General features: G+C 42.7%; 2 protein-coding genes across 2 annotated transcripts; one reads left to right on the top strand and one right to left on the bottom strand.

Moving 5' to 3' along the window:
- Positions 1–2,392: 2,392 nt before the first annotated feature.
- On the bottom strand, positions 2,393–3,841 carry LOC146490204 (uncharacterized). The gene has a single exon (XM_085153395.1). It carries the CDS (start codon positions 3,507–3,509, stop codon positions 2,625–2,627), a length of 885 nt encoding a protein of 294 aa, XP_085009521.1. The 5' UTR covers positions 3,510–3,841; the 3' UTR covers positions 2,393–2,624.
- Positions 3,842–8,685: 4,844 nt separating this feature from the next.
- Positions 8,686–11,451, top strand: LOC146490203 (uncharacterized). Its single transcript, XM_085153394.1, has 3 exons — positions 8,686–8,728; positions 9,265–10,095; positions 10,679–11,451. Exons 1-3 carry the CDS (start codon positions 8,686–8,688, stop codon positions 11,449–11,451), a joined length of 1,647 nt encoding a protein of 548 aa, XP_085009520.1.
- Positions 11,452–16,471: the final 5,020 nt, after the last annotated feature.

Genomic DNA, 16,471 nt, shown 5'->3' with positions numbered 1-16,471 from the left:
TGGCCCGATGTTAGCTACATCGACATTATTAATTACCTTGTATTTTCCGAAGGCGTTGATGGCGAGGAATTACGTAATTACAAGAGCACCGAGGCGTATAATTACCTGCACAGCAACAAAATTGATAAAGTACTGCTCAACAAACAAGGCGACTTTATTTTTCTTAAAGCAGCTGTAAGCCGAGCCAGAGTATTAATCAAGCGAAACACTTAGCATGGGTAATGCTAAGAGAAAGTGGAGTAGTGGAGACAGTCGGCTGTTCCTGTATCGCCGGATTAGGGAGATCATGTAGTCATGCGGCTGCTATTCTGTGGAAGGTATATCACTTATCTGGATATCACAATGTTTAAATCACTGAAACAGAAACACTGGACTGGTCAAAGGCTGTGATTAAGGAGTCACGCTACTGCCATCTAGCCAAGTATTACGTGGAGCACTGTTTACATGTGAAAGCTACTCGTTAACTTTGTGTGGGCTGTATGCTGTACAATCACATAAAGATAAAATATAAAAAAATAAATAAAAGACTGCACATTAAGGGCAAATTTACAGGACAAGAAAAACTATAGTTATAAGAAGTGACACAGGGTAGTATAATACACGTTTGTTTATATATATGTATATTTGTACACACACACTACTTTGAAAAAAATTAGACTGTGGATGTATATTTCTGCATCAAAAAGTAGCTGACTATTAATATGAAATGGAAAATACTTTGCCAGACTTTGCCAGTGTTTATATCTGTTTTGGATAGGATTCAGGTGTATTGACCCAGGGTCATATCTATAACATGCAGGACACCGACCGTGTACTGCTTTTGTTAGTGTAAACTTCCTCGTTATGTTAAATCTAGAGTATTGACAGAAAAAACTATTAATGTTTGTTACAGGTGCAGAATGCTGCGATCAGTGGAAAGACAGGGCTTGCGTGTACAGACGAGCAGCGCAGGTGGAATGCAGGGACAGCAAAGAACCTTGAACCTAAACGTCTAAGCCAGATAAACTTCAGACATCATAGGGCAGAGCAGCAGTACGATGTGAACTCCCGGACTGCAGTGACACAATCTCTCCCTAACACACCATATCACCTTACACACCAAGACTTTATTGACAGTGTTAGCAAAGCACCAGTGAAGCCACTTTTCCTCCTCAAGAACACATTAATTGGAAAGTGTTACAATGCCTCGCCATCTGCAGGTCCTCACCGCAACAGTAAAGTTGATGAGCAATTTTTTTCAGCCACACCAAGCACACAGTTACAAACTAAGCTGTAATCCATGCAGGGCATTCTACCAGGCATACATTCAAGTTTCTGAAGAGCAAGCAGAACAATTACAAGAAGAAACAAAAGAGCAAAGTGCATCTGATTTGTGGCACAACTGCAGGAAAATCAGACTTACAGCAAGCTCCGCTAAAAAAGTTCCAGTACGTGCCACCACAAAAAATGATAAATTTTTATCTGAGCACATGTACCCTTCCTTTCGTGGGAATTATGCAACAAACCATGGTAAAGAAAATGAAGTTAGAGCTTGTCATCAGCTGAAAGAACAGGGTATGAACATCCTTCACATGGGTAGTGTTATCAGCATCCAGGAGCCATGGCTCTCTGCGAGTCCTGACGGGGTCATTGACTCAGATGTGCTTCTAGAAATAAAATGTCCTGTGCCGACTTATCCTTCACTCAAGGAGCAGCTTACCCAGAAATGCAGCGATATCAAACTGGTAGATGGCGAACTGCAGCTGCAGAAAACTGGCAGCAGAGGCTATTACATGCAAGTGCAACTTACAATGTTTTGCACAGGGCTCAAGACTGCCACACTTGTGATCTGGACACCTACTGAGCATGTTTCATTTACAGTGCAATATGATGAAGCATTTGTAAAGGAACAAGTAAAGCGCTTGAGAGGGTTTTACTTCTCATATTTCTTACCTCGACTTGTAGAGGAGTATGCAGCAGGACGGTTTCAGTTAAATGAGAGATACTTGAAGATAATGGGCAAGGTTTAATGCATGTTACAACTATAAATGGGACAGTCAGACACCAACATGTCTGCAGAGTTTGGTCTCTGTCTTGTGAATGAAAGGACACATTCAATATGAAATCTGTTAAATATTTCAATACAACTAAAATGTACATAGTTGTAACATATGGTGGGAAATGAATGACAAACTGACAACATTAAATGGTGTGAATAGTTCTGTATTTCTGTAATCTTCCAACACAAAAAAATGTCAAGAATGCACAACTAATTATTGTAGATTTGAGAAAAACATCTTTTTTTTTCATTTAAGAAATTTATCACATTGTGGTTGAATAAAAAAAGTAATAATTGTTCAATTGATTGCAATTGTTATATATATATATATATATATATATATATATATATATATATATATATATATATATACACACACATACACACACACACACACACACGTACTGTATCACATAACCTTTCTTCTAGAACAGAAGATAAAAAAGGGAGACCTGGAATTATTTACTCTCTACATATATGTACATCAAATTTTAACTTTAAAATAATTGCATTACACTACACAACTTTATGTCCTGAGTAACCATCTTAATATCCCAGAGTCCACAATTGTTCATAACATACACATTTATTGTGTATCACGAATGAGATCCTCTCTTAAGTTCACTAGAGCAGCACATATTCTCAGTATCTTGTCTACTTTAGGAGCCATGCTTATAGGAACAATTTGTGAAAGTATTTTGTAGACTTTCAAGCGTCTGATTGCTCTTTCAACATGGATTCTTACATTTGCAATCCGACGTGTGTATGTTACCTGTTCCTCAGTTAGCTGTCTACGTTTTTTTGTGAAAGCGGGTATTACTAATCTAACTTTTCTCTCAAAGAGTAAGTCTTTAATTGTAAAACCTCTATCTGCCATGACTTCATCACCAGGTTTTAGGTATGTTAATATTCCAGAGTCCATTGTGATAAATTTGTCACTACATCGGCCGCCATATGCCGCAGACACAAACATGATTAGTCCACATGGTGCAACAGCAACCAAATATTTGACTGTGTTGTGTGAATAATAATGGCTGTATGATTCCCCTCTTGAGCCCATATTTCTGGGTTTCTGTAAAAGGGTCTCACTGCAGTCTATAATGCATGTAGTATTTGGAAAGTTCTTCTTGAAGGCTTCAGGCATAGTTGCTTGAATAGTTTCTTTTGGCAGCCATGGAATTAATGGTCGGAGAACTTCCTCCAGCTTGTCTAACCAGTGTGAGATGATCTTGCTGGCCATGCTTTGTGATATATGAAACTGGCGGCTTAGGTCACCTATTACTCGGTTACTCTTTAATTTCATAAGTGTCATGAGGACTTGATCTCGGACAGGCATGGTAAATTCATTGTTGTCATATCCTTCCAGTGTCGACACAAGTGTGTTAAATGTTTCTAAGGCTATCCCAGTGTACAGCAAAGCGTCTGCATCATTTTGAAGAATGAAATATGCAACTTCATCACACTGAGTCATCTTATCCTGCACATCTTTTCTGCGAGACCTGTTGCAGTATTGATGGTCTTGTTGCGAAGGATCCTCCCACTGTGTGTGGACTGAGTGCAGATGTGGCTCAGGGGGTTGTGTGGAGATGCTGGCCTGGTCTAATTCCACTGAACATAACACTGTGGAGTCTGAATAAGACAAAAATATGATCAGATGTACAGTCAAACTGTTAGCATAAGAGAAACTGTAAAGTGTCACTAAGCTTATTATATTTTTTGAGTGAAATTTCTCATTCTACATTTTTCACACAAATGCAAAATCATAAATGTCAACATAAAATGTTCCTAGGTCCCCTAAAAATTTGTCACAATTTTATTCCATTACTGTGATTAGATTTTATTTTTCATTCTAAAAAAAAAAGTCACCAATGTTGATATTTTTGCAAAGGTTGCTTTTAACGTTTGTAGAGGAATTTCTTTCACTAAGGTATTAATCACATTATTTCATTGTTTTAACATGTCTGACACTCATACTTAAGACAAATGGTAGGGGGTGTAGTCAGGATGTTGGGGAAACAGGAACTCCAGAGGACCAGTCTTTTGTCTCTTGAGGACTCTGGGAAGTAGCAAGGGAGTGTGAACCTTAAGGTGTGAAACAGCTGTGTACTGCCTTTTGTTCCTGGAGAAGGTATTTAACTGAGAGGTTGACTTTGGCTCAGTGAGACTCTGCTGACCCTGCCCCGTGGTCATGCAGGGGCTTCACAAGCTTGTTTATATGTTGTGTGCATGAATTAAAAGAATGCTAGCTACCGCTCACCGCTCGTCTGCAGGCTTTATTTAAGTGGAAAACTTCCACAACAAAAATGGCGCTGTGAGCAGGGTGGTCCGTGTGGTCGCTGAACAACGGTTCCGTGGACGGGCTGATCACCCCTGAGGGAAAAGGTACCTTTGTCCTACCAGCTGTTGAAGCAAAGGAAATGGAGGAGTCACGGAGCCGTGTGTTTCAGTCACCACCGAGATCATCGATTTTGAGGGGACTTCTGCAGATGGGTGAGTTGTAGCTAACTTGTATACAGTCATGGAGAGTTTTTTGTCTGGCCGAGGGGGAGAACGCTGGCCGACTCCGGAGTTCGAGTCTCCGGAGGGAAAATCCTGGCGGTTTGAGACCCCAGGCTTGTGTTGGGTACGGCTCATCACAAGGACAGTGGCTCGCGCATGTTGTTGGGGAGAAGCCGGCCCAGACCTGTGTTCGGTCCAAGTACGCCACAGGAACGGCGGTTCGGGTACACTGTCGGGGAAAATCCTGGGGTTAGAGTCCCCAGGCTTGTGTTCGGTTCCGGTGTTGTGCAAAAGAAAAGCAGTTTTCTGCCAGAGTAATTGCAAAAACACCGGGCCATCACAGGGAACGGTGGTTCGAGTCCACCGTTGATAATCACGTCTGCACAATACAGTGTGTGGAGTGACGGTATTTTAGCACTTTTCTGCCGGTAAGGGAAGAAGGCCATTGCAGGGGACGCTCTGAATGTAAAGGGAAGCTGGATCCAGTAAAGCGGTAGGCCTTCCACCAGGCGGCCAGAGACAAAACTCAATACGTGACTGTGGTAAGAATTGAGTAAATGTGTAGTGTGTAAGATTGCAGAGAATGGTTGTGTGGGAAACGTTATTGTGTGTGTAAAAACAGTGAGAAATGGGGGAGAAGGTGGTACTGCAGGCCACCAGCTCCCCTAGGGTGGACACACACGAAAAAAATTTTTTTAGCAGAATTGTTGATAAAATAAGCAAATAGGAAGAGGGTTTGGTGTTTTTCAACGTAGAACAACTACAATCTCTCTGGGTTTTTAAGAAAGGGGAATTCAGAACCAGAGAGGGGAGAGGTGTTGTTTTAAGCAATGAGAAGAATGATCAAAATGTCTCAGTGTGTCACTTGCAGGTGAAGAGCAGACCCGGATCAATTTTCCACGTGCAGCAGTCGGAAGAAAATTATAGGTTAACATCATTAGAAACACTCAAGCCAAGTTTTGGCTGAATTGTTTTACAGCTTAACTTCCATGTGTTTGTCACCCTGAGAAAACAAGCTACAAAATCTCTCCCTGAAGACAAGAAATGCAGTTTCAGAACAACGAGATAGATCTCGAGAGCTCACAGCAGCATCCTGAGCAGTGAAGAAAAGGTCCAGCAGCAGCAGCTGTGCAAGACAGCGACAGCAAGGAGAAAAATGGCATCATCATGACTGGATGGATGGATGTGCATTTCCAAGGAGCTGCAACTTCACTGTGTGTGAATGGACTTTTGAAAAGACTGCCTGAGTTGGACATTTGCCACTTTCGGCGCAAAATGGCAAAATGAGACAGTGGAAAACAGGACAAAGCTGAAAGACAACTGACTCTCACTGGACTGCTGCAAGGGGGAGAGATGAGATGAGACCACAGTCAAAGGAGAAGGGGACAACATGGAGGAATGCTGTTGTAGTGTGGGAATGAAATTTGGGTTTAGGAAAACTGGGAAGGAAAAAACGACTGCCTTGCGTGGAGAATTGAAAAGTGTCTGGAGCACCGCAAAGAGGAGAGGTACACAAAAAAAAAATTACACAAACAGAAAAATGCATTAATCCTACTAACACAAACACACATGCAATGAAGCTCATGAAGACCAAATAGCATTTTAAGCATGCATTTCTGTTACCATCATCTTGTCCGGTTAGCTTAGTAGGTTAAGAAGTGATACATAGACTAGTGAACTAGTATTATTTTTGGGGAAGGATGATTGAATCAGCAGTGAACAGAATGCTGCGGGAGGGTCAGATGAGTGGGGACTAATAGATTATTGAGTTTCTGGTTTCTGATGTGTGAGGGAGGTCTTATCATGACACACATCTGGGTACATAGGGAAAACAAAAACTCATTTTCTAATAGAATATTGCTGTTGTGTGAGGTGTGTGACTGGTGGATGAAAGTTTTGGGGATTTACTGATGCATTTTCTTTTGGTACCACTTTGAACCTGCCAATTAGTTTTTTTTTTCATCATTCTAAGAAAGTACGCTTAGACAACTTCTAAAACTAGGCCTTCATATTTTTTTGATTTTTGACAGTGCACTGAGATTTTTGTTTGGCAATTTTCTCTTTTTCAAGCAGGCCTGCAAGATCGGAATCGAAAGCGCTATACAACATGTTGATCAATCGCAAGTGAGCTTCTCCAAAATTAAAATGGGCTCAGGAGAAAGCCACTTATTTGGGACAATCAGAAAACAAGTCCCTGGCAAAAAGGATTCAGCGAGGTAATCCAGTCTAAATTCTTTTTTTCCCTTTTTGAAATGACGTCATTGCTGGCAGTAGAAACTTATTGCGACACAAGAGGTTCTGCTATCAGCAATAAACACGGGGATTGACTGGACTGACAAAAACTTGACTGACTTGACACCAATATGCAAGATTGCACCTCCATCCAGAGAGACAAAGGGTGGATGTATATATGTATGTTTCTTTGTTACAGGAGCAGAAAGGTGACAGCAACATCCTGGGTTGCATGGGCTTTTGAGCCATGCTGACTTAACCTTTTAATTGCCACTTTCTGTGTCTTTGTGAATTTACCAGCGGTGTGTTATTCATGACCTTGTATTGTTTACAGTGCAGAGGTCACTGTGAGAAAGTGTGCATACAGACGCGCTGCGCTAACATCTATATCACTTTTTCCACAGCAGAGGGTTAATCATATGATCTAATCACATGATTTACAGCAGGACACACCACTGGCTAATGTTTTTTCTTACAACAGGGCCTGGAGTGAAGCTACTCTAGGGGAGAAGCCCTGAGAATTTTTAAGAGACAGTGCACAACTTTATTGTGTATGTCTAATGGTGATAAGCTAACATAGGGCAAAATAGGTTTTTCCGGGGAAGTTTTCATTTTTAAATTGCAGGAACCATGACATGAGGGATATGGAAGGATTGACTGAAGCGCAGATGCAAACTGTGACTAGGAGAGAACGCTTCAAGAGGACCACTGAGAAGCAGGGACCATCTGCAGGACAACAGACAAACGACACTGGGCTTCCAAAGGATTGTCACGAGGAGATTTTGAACAGCAAAATCTTAAAATAAAATGAAAGAGTTTCGACGTTGACGCTGAGGAAGACAACTAAGGTGTACGACGTGCTCTGCCTTAAATCTACAGCTGCGTTGGAACAGAAATCGAGGGATGGAGAGAGCGTGCTAAGCTCCAAAAGTGACAGCGCAAGGAAGATCAGCGTTGGAATTATGACTCTGTAAATGGCACAGACACCAGGAGCCATAACTGTGACAGAGACTGACCACCTAATGCTGTTTCACTTTGCCATGCAAAGTACTTTGACACTCTGGAGAAGACCTTTCCTCTGTATCATTGTTGTTTCCATTTGCATGTGAGAGCTTAGATTGTGGGGAAGATTAAAGATGAACAAAGGGTGGTGGGAGAACAGTGAAGTGAGGATACACAGTGTGAAACTCCTTTAAGTGTACAATAATGTTGATGTGATATGCAGAATGTCAGGAAAGAAATTCTGGTTTTAATGTGATTCTTGATTTTAGAATCAAAGGGTGGGATTGTAGAGGAATTTCTTTCACTAAGGTATTAATCACATTATTTCATTGTTTTAACATGTCTGACACTCATACTTAAGACAAATGGTAGGGGGTGTAGTCAGGATGTTGGGGAAACAGGAACTCCAGAGGACCAGTCTTTTGTCTCTTGAGGACTCTGGGAAGTAGCAAGGGAGTGTGAACCTTAAGATGTGAAACAGCTGTGTACTGCCTTTTGTTCCTGGAGAAGGTATTTAACTGAGAGGTTGACTTTGGCTCAGTGAGACTCTGCTGACCCTGCCCCGTGGTCATGCAGGGGCTTCACAAGCTTGTTTATATGTTGTGTGCATGAATTAAAAGAATGCTAGCTACCGCTCACCGCTCGTCTGCAGGCTTTATTTAAGTGGAAAACTTCCACAACACGTTTTTACTTGAGTTTTCTCGACTTGAAAAAACATGTTCTTTATAAACACAAACCTAAGACTTTTACAGCCCTTGGAGCTAATCTTTTGGCAGCATGCGGCTGGTGTTAATTACCACCACGGGTGTAAACTTTCGTTAAAATTGAGACTTTGCTGCTAATAACCAGCTAGTGCTGATACTAACGCCATTCACCATAGGCTATTATTTAGTAAAAGTAATTGCGTGATTAAAATGCGAAACGGTGGCAAACCACATTTACACTTTCACTTACCGGGTACAGATTCTGTGTTTTTGTTCGTATTACTGGAAGCTGTCACACTCAAAGTGGTCCGAGTGAGCTTTCTTCTTTTCTTCGGTGGGGGTCGGTCATAGCCAAGATAAAGCTCCGGGTCGGGGTGTAGCTCTGTGGGCTTTTTATCGATAAAATGAAAGGAGCAAACATAAACTCTCTTTGGAGGGTGTTTGAGTCTTAAAGCTGCCAGCCACGCTAGTTTCCGATCCTCCTTCCGCGGCATAGAGTGCAGTGCGTAGGGCGGTGGGCACGAACAGGCCTTTCTAAGTTGCTCATGTTCAAGGCAAAATGTTTCTAATGCGTTTTTCAGTTTTCTTGAATTATTGTGGCAGCCGACGACAGCACACGTTGAACCCGAGCTCATCTTCGAACAGCTAAAGCCACTTATTACCGCACAAAGTAACTAATTTTGTTGTTAGCAACGACTGAACGCTGGGTCTCGCTTTGAGTAACCGGAAGTATAAAACCGGACAACGGAAGTAGTGGTCTGTCATGGCAACCTACGTACGCTCTTACAGAAACCTGTGGATACCGTGAGTGCAGTTTGTTTATCTTCACGGAGACGTGGCTAACCGAGCTAACGCCACAGGCTAACGTAGACCTATGCGGTTTCACATCCGTGAGAGCCGATAGGGACACGCAGGCCAGCGGAAAAAGCAGAGGTGGGGGACTCATTGTCTACGTTAACAACAGATACTGCAACCCCGGACACGTCTCCGTTAAAGTTTCGGTATGCCGTCCGGACCTGGAGCTGCTAGCTGTTAGCTTGCGGCCATATTATCTACCTCGGGAGTTCAGTCATGTGATCTGTGTGTGTGTTTACATTCCTCCGAGGGCCGACGCAACAGCTGCCTGTGAGAAAATACACACAGTCACAGCAAGACTCCAGACACAAAACCCCGAAGCTTTCATTATTATATCTGGAGACTTTAATCATGCCACACTGGATTCTACTCTGGCTGCTTTTCACCAGTTTGTGAATTGTCCCACAAGGAGCAACAGGACAATTGACCTACTGTATGCTAATGTGAGAGATGCATACAGAGCCACCCCCCTCCCCCCACTAGGGAAGTCAGACCACAACCTGGTTTACCTACAGCCACAATACACACCCCTCGTCCAAAGGCAGCCTGTCACAACACGTTCCATCAGGAGATGGACCCCAGAAAAGGAGGATGCTCTGAGAGACTGTTATGACACCACAGACTGGGACGTGCTTCTGAGCCCACATGGTGAGGACATAGAGGGGGCGACACACTGTCTTACAGACTACCTCAACTTTTGTGTGGACACGGTCGCCCCTGCTAAGACGGTACGGTGTTACCCTAATAACAAACCGTGGGTAACACCTCATCGGGTGAGGGCCTCCAGCTCGCACTGGAGCGGTTCGCAGCCGAGTGTGAAGCAGCGGGAATGAGGATCAGCACCTCCAAATCTGAGGCCATGGTTCTCAGCCGGAAAAGGGTGGAGTGCCCACTCCGGGTCGGGGATGAGGTCCTGCCCCAAGTGGAGGAGTTCAAGTATCTCGGGGTCTTGTTCGCGAGTGATGGGAGAAGGGAGCCGGAGATCGACAGACGGATTGGGGCTGCAGCTGCAGTAATGCAGACGCTGCACCGGTCCGTCGTGGTGAAGAGGGAGCTGAGTGTAAAAGCGAAGCTCTCAATTTACCGGTCGATCTACGTCCCTACCCTCACCTATGGCCACGAGCTGTGGGTAGTGACCGAAAGGACGAGATCGCGGATACAAGCGGCGGAAATGAGCTTCCTCCGAAGGGTGGCTGGCATCTCCCTTAGAGATAGGGTGAGAAGTTCGGCTATCCGGGAGGGGCTCAGAGTAGAGCCGCTGCTGCTCCACATCGAAAGGAGCCAGCTGAGGCCGACCCGGCCCCGGATAAAGCGGACGAAGATGGATGGATGGATGGATGGGTAACACAGGAAGTCAAAGCTGTCCTCAACATGAAGAAGAAGGCTTTCAGGAGCAAAGTGAAGGAGAAGATGAAAGCAGCACAGCGGGAGGTGAAACGCTGCCTGAGGGAAGCAAAGGACACCTACAGGAGGAAGGTGGAGCAGAAGTTGGAGAGGAACAATATGAGGGAGGTCTGGAATGGTGTGAAAACTATCACAGGCCACAACACCAAGAACAGCACAGTGAGGGGGACTGTGGAGAAGGCAAACGAACTCAACAACTTCTTCAACAGGTTTGACCAGCCCACAACCCCCCCACCCTCACCCTCACCTTCACTACAGAGCCCTCTCCCCACTCTCCTACCTCCCTTGCTTCCCCCCCTTCCTGACACTATGATGACACCCCCCTCCTCCAATCCCTCTCTCAGCAGCAGGACATCTTCCCCCCCCTCCTTCCAATCATCTCCCAGTGTCACAGTGGATCAGGTCAGGAGACAACTGAGGAAGCTTCGCCCCAGAAAGGCAGCAGGTCCGGACAAGGTGTGTCCGAGGATGCTAAAGGCGTGTGCTGCTGAACTTGGGGAGCCGCTACAACGAGTCTTCAATCTCAGTCTGCGACTGGGGAGAGTGCCCACCCTATGGAAGACATCCTGCATCGTCCCGGTCCCCAAAAGGAACCGGCCCAATGAGCTGAATGACTTCCGACCGGTGGCACTGACATCACATCTTATGAAGACTCTAGAGCGGCTCTTCCTCAACCTCCTCCGACCACAGGTGCAACATGCCCAGGACCCACTATAGTTCGCCTACAAGGCGGGTGTGGGAGTGGAGGATGCCATCCTGTACCTCCTGCATAGAGCCCACTCACACCTCGATGGGGGAAAAGGCACGGTCAGGATCCTGTTTCTTGACTTTTCCAGTGCCTTTAATACCATCCAGCCCTGTCTGCTCCAGGAGAAACTGAACAGGATGGAGGCGGACCCCTGCCTGGTGTCTTGGATCTCCGACTACCTCACCGACAGGCCACAGTACGTCAGGCTGAAGGACATCACGTCTGACACTGTGGTCAGCAGCACAGGAGCACCACAGGGAACTGTGCTGTCCCCTCTTCTCTTCACCCTGTACACCTCTGACTTCTGCTACAACTCTGAATTATGTCACATTCAGAAGTTTGCAGACGACACAGCCATCATGGGGTGTATCTGGGATGATCAGGAAGAGGAGTACAGAAGTCTGGTGAGGAACTTTGTCACATGGAGTCACACAAACCACCTGCAACTCAACACCTCAAAGACCAAGGAACTGGTTGTGGACTTTGGGAGGTCCAGAGCAGGTCCACTGCCGGTTCAGATAGAGGGGGAGGAGGTGGAGGTGGTCAACAAGTACAAGTACCTCGGGCTGTGGGTGGACAATAAACTGGACTGGTCATGCAACACAGAGCACCTGTACAAAAAAGCCCAAAGCCGACTGTACTTCCTCAGGAGGCTGAGGTCTTTCAACATCTGCAGGAAGCTCCTGAGGATGTTTTACCAGTCGGTGGTTGCTGGAATACTTTTCTATGCTGTGGTGTGCTGGGGGAGCAGCACAGCAAAGAAGGACTCATCCAGGCTGGAAAAACTGATCAGGAAGGCTGGCTCTGTGGTTGGCATGAAGCTGGACACTCTGGTGTCAGTGGCAGAGAAAAGGACACTAAAGAAACTGCTGGACATTATGGACGATGCTGGGCATCCTCTGCACACGGCCATAAACAACCAGAAGAGTCTGTTCAGTGACAGGTTGCTTCTCCCAAAGACAAGAACCAACAGACTTAAAAACTCCTTTGTCCCACACGCCATCAAGCTGTTTAACTCCTCTCTGGAGGGGAGAGGGAGGAGAAACAGGAGGACAAAGGAGGGGGGAACAACTAAGCTGTAGTGCCTCTCCACTTCACTGTGTAATACCTTTGTGCAATACTTTTTGTTAATAATCATACTTGAAATGTGCAATTCACTTGTATTTTTATTTTTATTTTTATTCCTATTTATTCTATTTATCCCCTTTGTATATTTTATCTATATATGTCTTTGTATTTATATATGTGTGTGTATATATATATATATATATATATATATATATATATATATATATATATATATATATATATATATATATATATATATATATATATATATATATTATATATACAGAGTCAATATTCTTGACTCTGTAACTTCTGTCGGTGCTGTGCTTTTTGGAAAACAAATTTCCCAGAGGAACCTACCCGAGGGATTAATAAAGTTTTATCTTATCTTATCTTATCTCTTACATGCATTTGAATGGGGAACTCGCCCAAAACAAAGTATAGGTTTTCATTATGTGAATAACTTGAAAAACTTAGCTCAAACAGCTTCAAAACCTGTTTGCCCAGCACGGGGATCTTGAACTGTATAAGATAACGCCTTAAATATGTGTGTCTGAGTCGTCTATCAAAACTTACAGCTATTTATATGAAGTTGTACAAAAACGCTTTATTTCGTCAAGACAGTGCGTTTCCTACGATTACATGCATTTGAATGGGGAACTCGTCCGAAACAAAGTATAGGTTTTCATTATGTGAATAACTTGAAAATCTTAGCTCAAACAGCTTCAAAACCTGTTTGCCCAGCACGGGGATCTTGAACTGTATAAGATAACGCCTTAAATATGTGTGTATGCTTCTTCTATCAAGACTTGCAGCTATTTATATGAAGTTGTACAAAAACGCTTTATTTCGTCAAGACAGTGCGTTTCCTACGATTACATGCATTTGAATGGGGAACTCGCCCGAAACAAAGTATAGGTTTTCATTAGGTGAATAACTTGAAAATCTTAGCTCAAACAGCTTCAAAACCTGTTTGCCCAGCACGGGGATCTTGAACTGTATAAGATAACGCCTTAAATATGTGTGTATGCTTCTTCTATCAAGACTTACAGCTATTTATATGAAGTTGTACATAAACGCTTTATTTCGTCAAGACAGTGCGTTTCCTACGATTACATGCATTTGAATGGGGAACTCGCCTGAAACAAAGTATAGGTTTTCATTATGTGAATAACTTGAAAATCTTAGCTCAAACAGCTTCAAAACCTGTTTGCCCAGCACGGGGATCTTGAACTGTATAAGATAACGCCTTAAATATGTGTGTATGCTTCTTCTATCAAGACTTACAGCTATTTATATGAAGTTGTACAAAAACGCTTTATTTCGTCAAGACAGTGCGTTTCCTACGATTACATGCATTTGAATGGGGAACTCGCCCGAAACAAAGTATAGGTTTTCATTATGTGAATAACTTGAAAATCTTAGCTCAAACAGCTTCAAAACCTGTTTGCCCAGCACGGGGACCTTGAACTGTATAAGATAACGCATTAAATATGTGTGTATGCTTCTTCTATCAAGACTTACAGCTATTTATATGAAGTTGTACAAAAACGCTTTATTTCGTCAAGACAGTGCGTTTCCTACGATTACATGCATTTGAATGGGGAACTCGGCCGAAACAAAGTATAGGTTTTCATTATGTGAATAACTTGAAAATCTTAGCTCAAACAGCTTCAAAACCTGTTTGCCCAGCACGGGGATCTTGAACTGTATAAGATAACGCCTTAAATATGTGTGTCTGAGTCGTCTATCAAAACTTACAGCTATTTATATGAAGTTGTACAAAAACACTTTATTTCGTCAAGACAGTGCGTTTCCTACGCACTGTCTTGTCCTTAAATATAGATGTAAGTTTTGATACACGACTCAGACACACATATTTAAGGCGTTATCTTATACAGTTCAAGATCCCCGTGCTGGGCAAACAGGTTTTGAAGCTGTTTAAGCTAAGATTTTCAAGTTATTCACATAATGAAAACCTATACTTTGTTTCGGGCGAGTTCCCCATTCAAATGCATGTAATCGTAGGAAACGCACTGGCTTGACGAAAATAAAGTGTTTTTGTACAACTTCATATAAATAGCTGTAAGTTTTGATAGACGACTCAGACACACATATTTAAGGCGTTATCTTATACAGTTCAAGATCCCCGTGCTGGGCAAACAGGTTTTGAAGCTGTTTGAGCTAAGATTTTCAAGTTATTCACATAATGAAAACCTATACTTTGTTTCGGGCGAGTTCCCCATTCAAATATCTAATCGTAGGAAACGCACTGTCTTGACGAAATAAAGCGTTTTTGTACAACGTCATATAAATAGCTGTAAGTCTTGATAGAAGAAGCATACACACATATTTAAGGCGTTATCTTATACAGTTCAAGATCCCCGTGCTGGGCAAACAGGTTTTGAAGCTGTTTAAGCTAAGATTTTCAAGTTATTCACATAATGAAAACCTATACTTTGTTTCGGGCGAGTTCCCCATTCAAATGCATGTAATCGTAGGAAACGCACTGGCTTGACGAAAATAAAGTGTTTTTGTACAACTTCATATAAATAGCTGTAAGTTTTGATAGACGACTCAGACACACATATTTAAGGCGTTATCTTATACAGTTCAAGATCCCCGTGCTGGGCAAACAGGTTTTGAAGCTGTTTGAGCTAAGATTTTCAAGTTATTCACATAATGAAAACCTATACTTTGTTTCGGCCGAGTTCCCCATTCAAATGCATGTAATCGTAGGAAACGCACTGTCTTGACGAAATAAAGCGTTTTTGTACAACTTCATATAAATAGCTGTAAGTCTTGATAGAAGAAGCATACACACATATTTAATGCGTTATCTTATACAGTTCAAGGTCCCCGTGCTGGGCAAACAGGTTTTGAAGCTGTTTGAGCTAAGATTTTCAAGTTATTCACATAATGAAAACCTATACTTTGTTTCGGGCGAGTTCCCCATTCAAATGCATGTAATCGTAGGAAACGCACTGTCTTGACGAAATAAAGCGTTTTTGTACAACTTCATATAAATAGCTGTAAGTCTTGATAGAAGAAGCATACACACATATTTAAGGCGTTATCTTATACAGTTCAAGATCCCCGTGCTGGGCAAACAGGTTTTGAAGCTGTTTGAGCTAAGATTTTCAAGTTATTCACATAATGAAAACCTATACTTTGTTTCGGCCGAGTTCCCCATTCAAATGCATGTAATCGTAGGAAACGCACTGGCTTGACGAAAATAAAGTGTTTTTGTACAACTTCATATAAATAGCTGTAAGTTTTGATAGACGACTCAGACACACATATTTAAGGCGTTATCTTATACAGTTCAAGATCCCCGTGCTGGGCAAACAGGTTTTGAAGCTGTTTGAGCTAAGATTTTCAAGTTATTCACATAATGAAAACCTATACTTTGTTTCGGCCGAGTTCCCCATTCAAATGCATGTAATCGTAGGAAACGCACTGTCTTGACGAAATAAAGCGTTTTTGTACAACTTCATATAAATAGCTGTAAGTCTTGATAGAAGAAGCATACACACATATTTAATGCGTTATCTTATACAGTTCAAGGTCCCCGTGCTGGGCAAACAGGTTTTGAAGCTGTTTGAGCTAAGATTTTCAAGTTATTCACATAATGAAAACCTATACTTTGTTTCGGGCGAGTTCCCCATTCAAATATCTAATCGTAGGAAACGCACTGTCTTGACGAAATAAAGCGTTTTTGTACAACGTCATATAAATAGCTGTAAGTCTTGATAGAAGAAGCATACACACATATTTAAGGCGTTATCTTATACAGTTCAAGATCCCCGTGCTGGGCAAACAGGTTTTGAAGCTGTTTAAGCTAAGATTTTCAAGTTATTCACATAATGAAAACCTATACTTTGTTTCGGGCGAGTTCCCCATTCAAATGCATGTAATCGT

Source organism: Neolamprologus multifasciatus, unplaced genomic scaffold, assembly GCF_963576455.1.
Source record: "Neolamprologus multifasciatus unplaced genomic scaffold, fNeoMul1.2 scaffold_55, whole genome shotgun sequence".
Taxonomy (NCBI): domain Eukaryota; kingdom Metazoa; phylum Chordata; class Actinopteri; order Cichliformes; family Cichlidae; genus Neolamprologus; species Neolamprologus multifasciatus.
This window is presented reverse-complemented; position numbering and strand designations above follow the sequence as displayed.

Coding starts and splice junctions, on each gene's coding strand:
- LOC146490204 (XM_085153395.1), bottom strand. CDS start 3,509: ATGACTCAGTGTGATGAAGTTGCATATTTCATTCTTCAAAATGATGCA.
- LOC146490203 (XM_085153394.1), top strand. CDS start 8,686: ATGCGAAACGGTGGCAAACCACATTTACACTTTCACTTACCGG. Junction 8,729..9,264: donor TTTACACTTTCACTTACCGG/GTACAGATTCTG, acceptor ACGCTCTTACAG/AAACCTGTGGATACCGTGAG. Junction 10,096..10,678: donor TAACAAACCGTGGGTAACAC/CTCATCGGGTGA, acceptor GATGGGTAACAC/AGGAAGTCAAAGCTGTCCTC.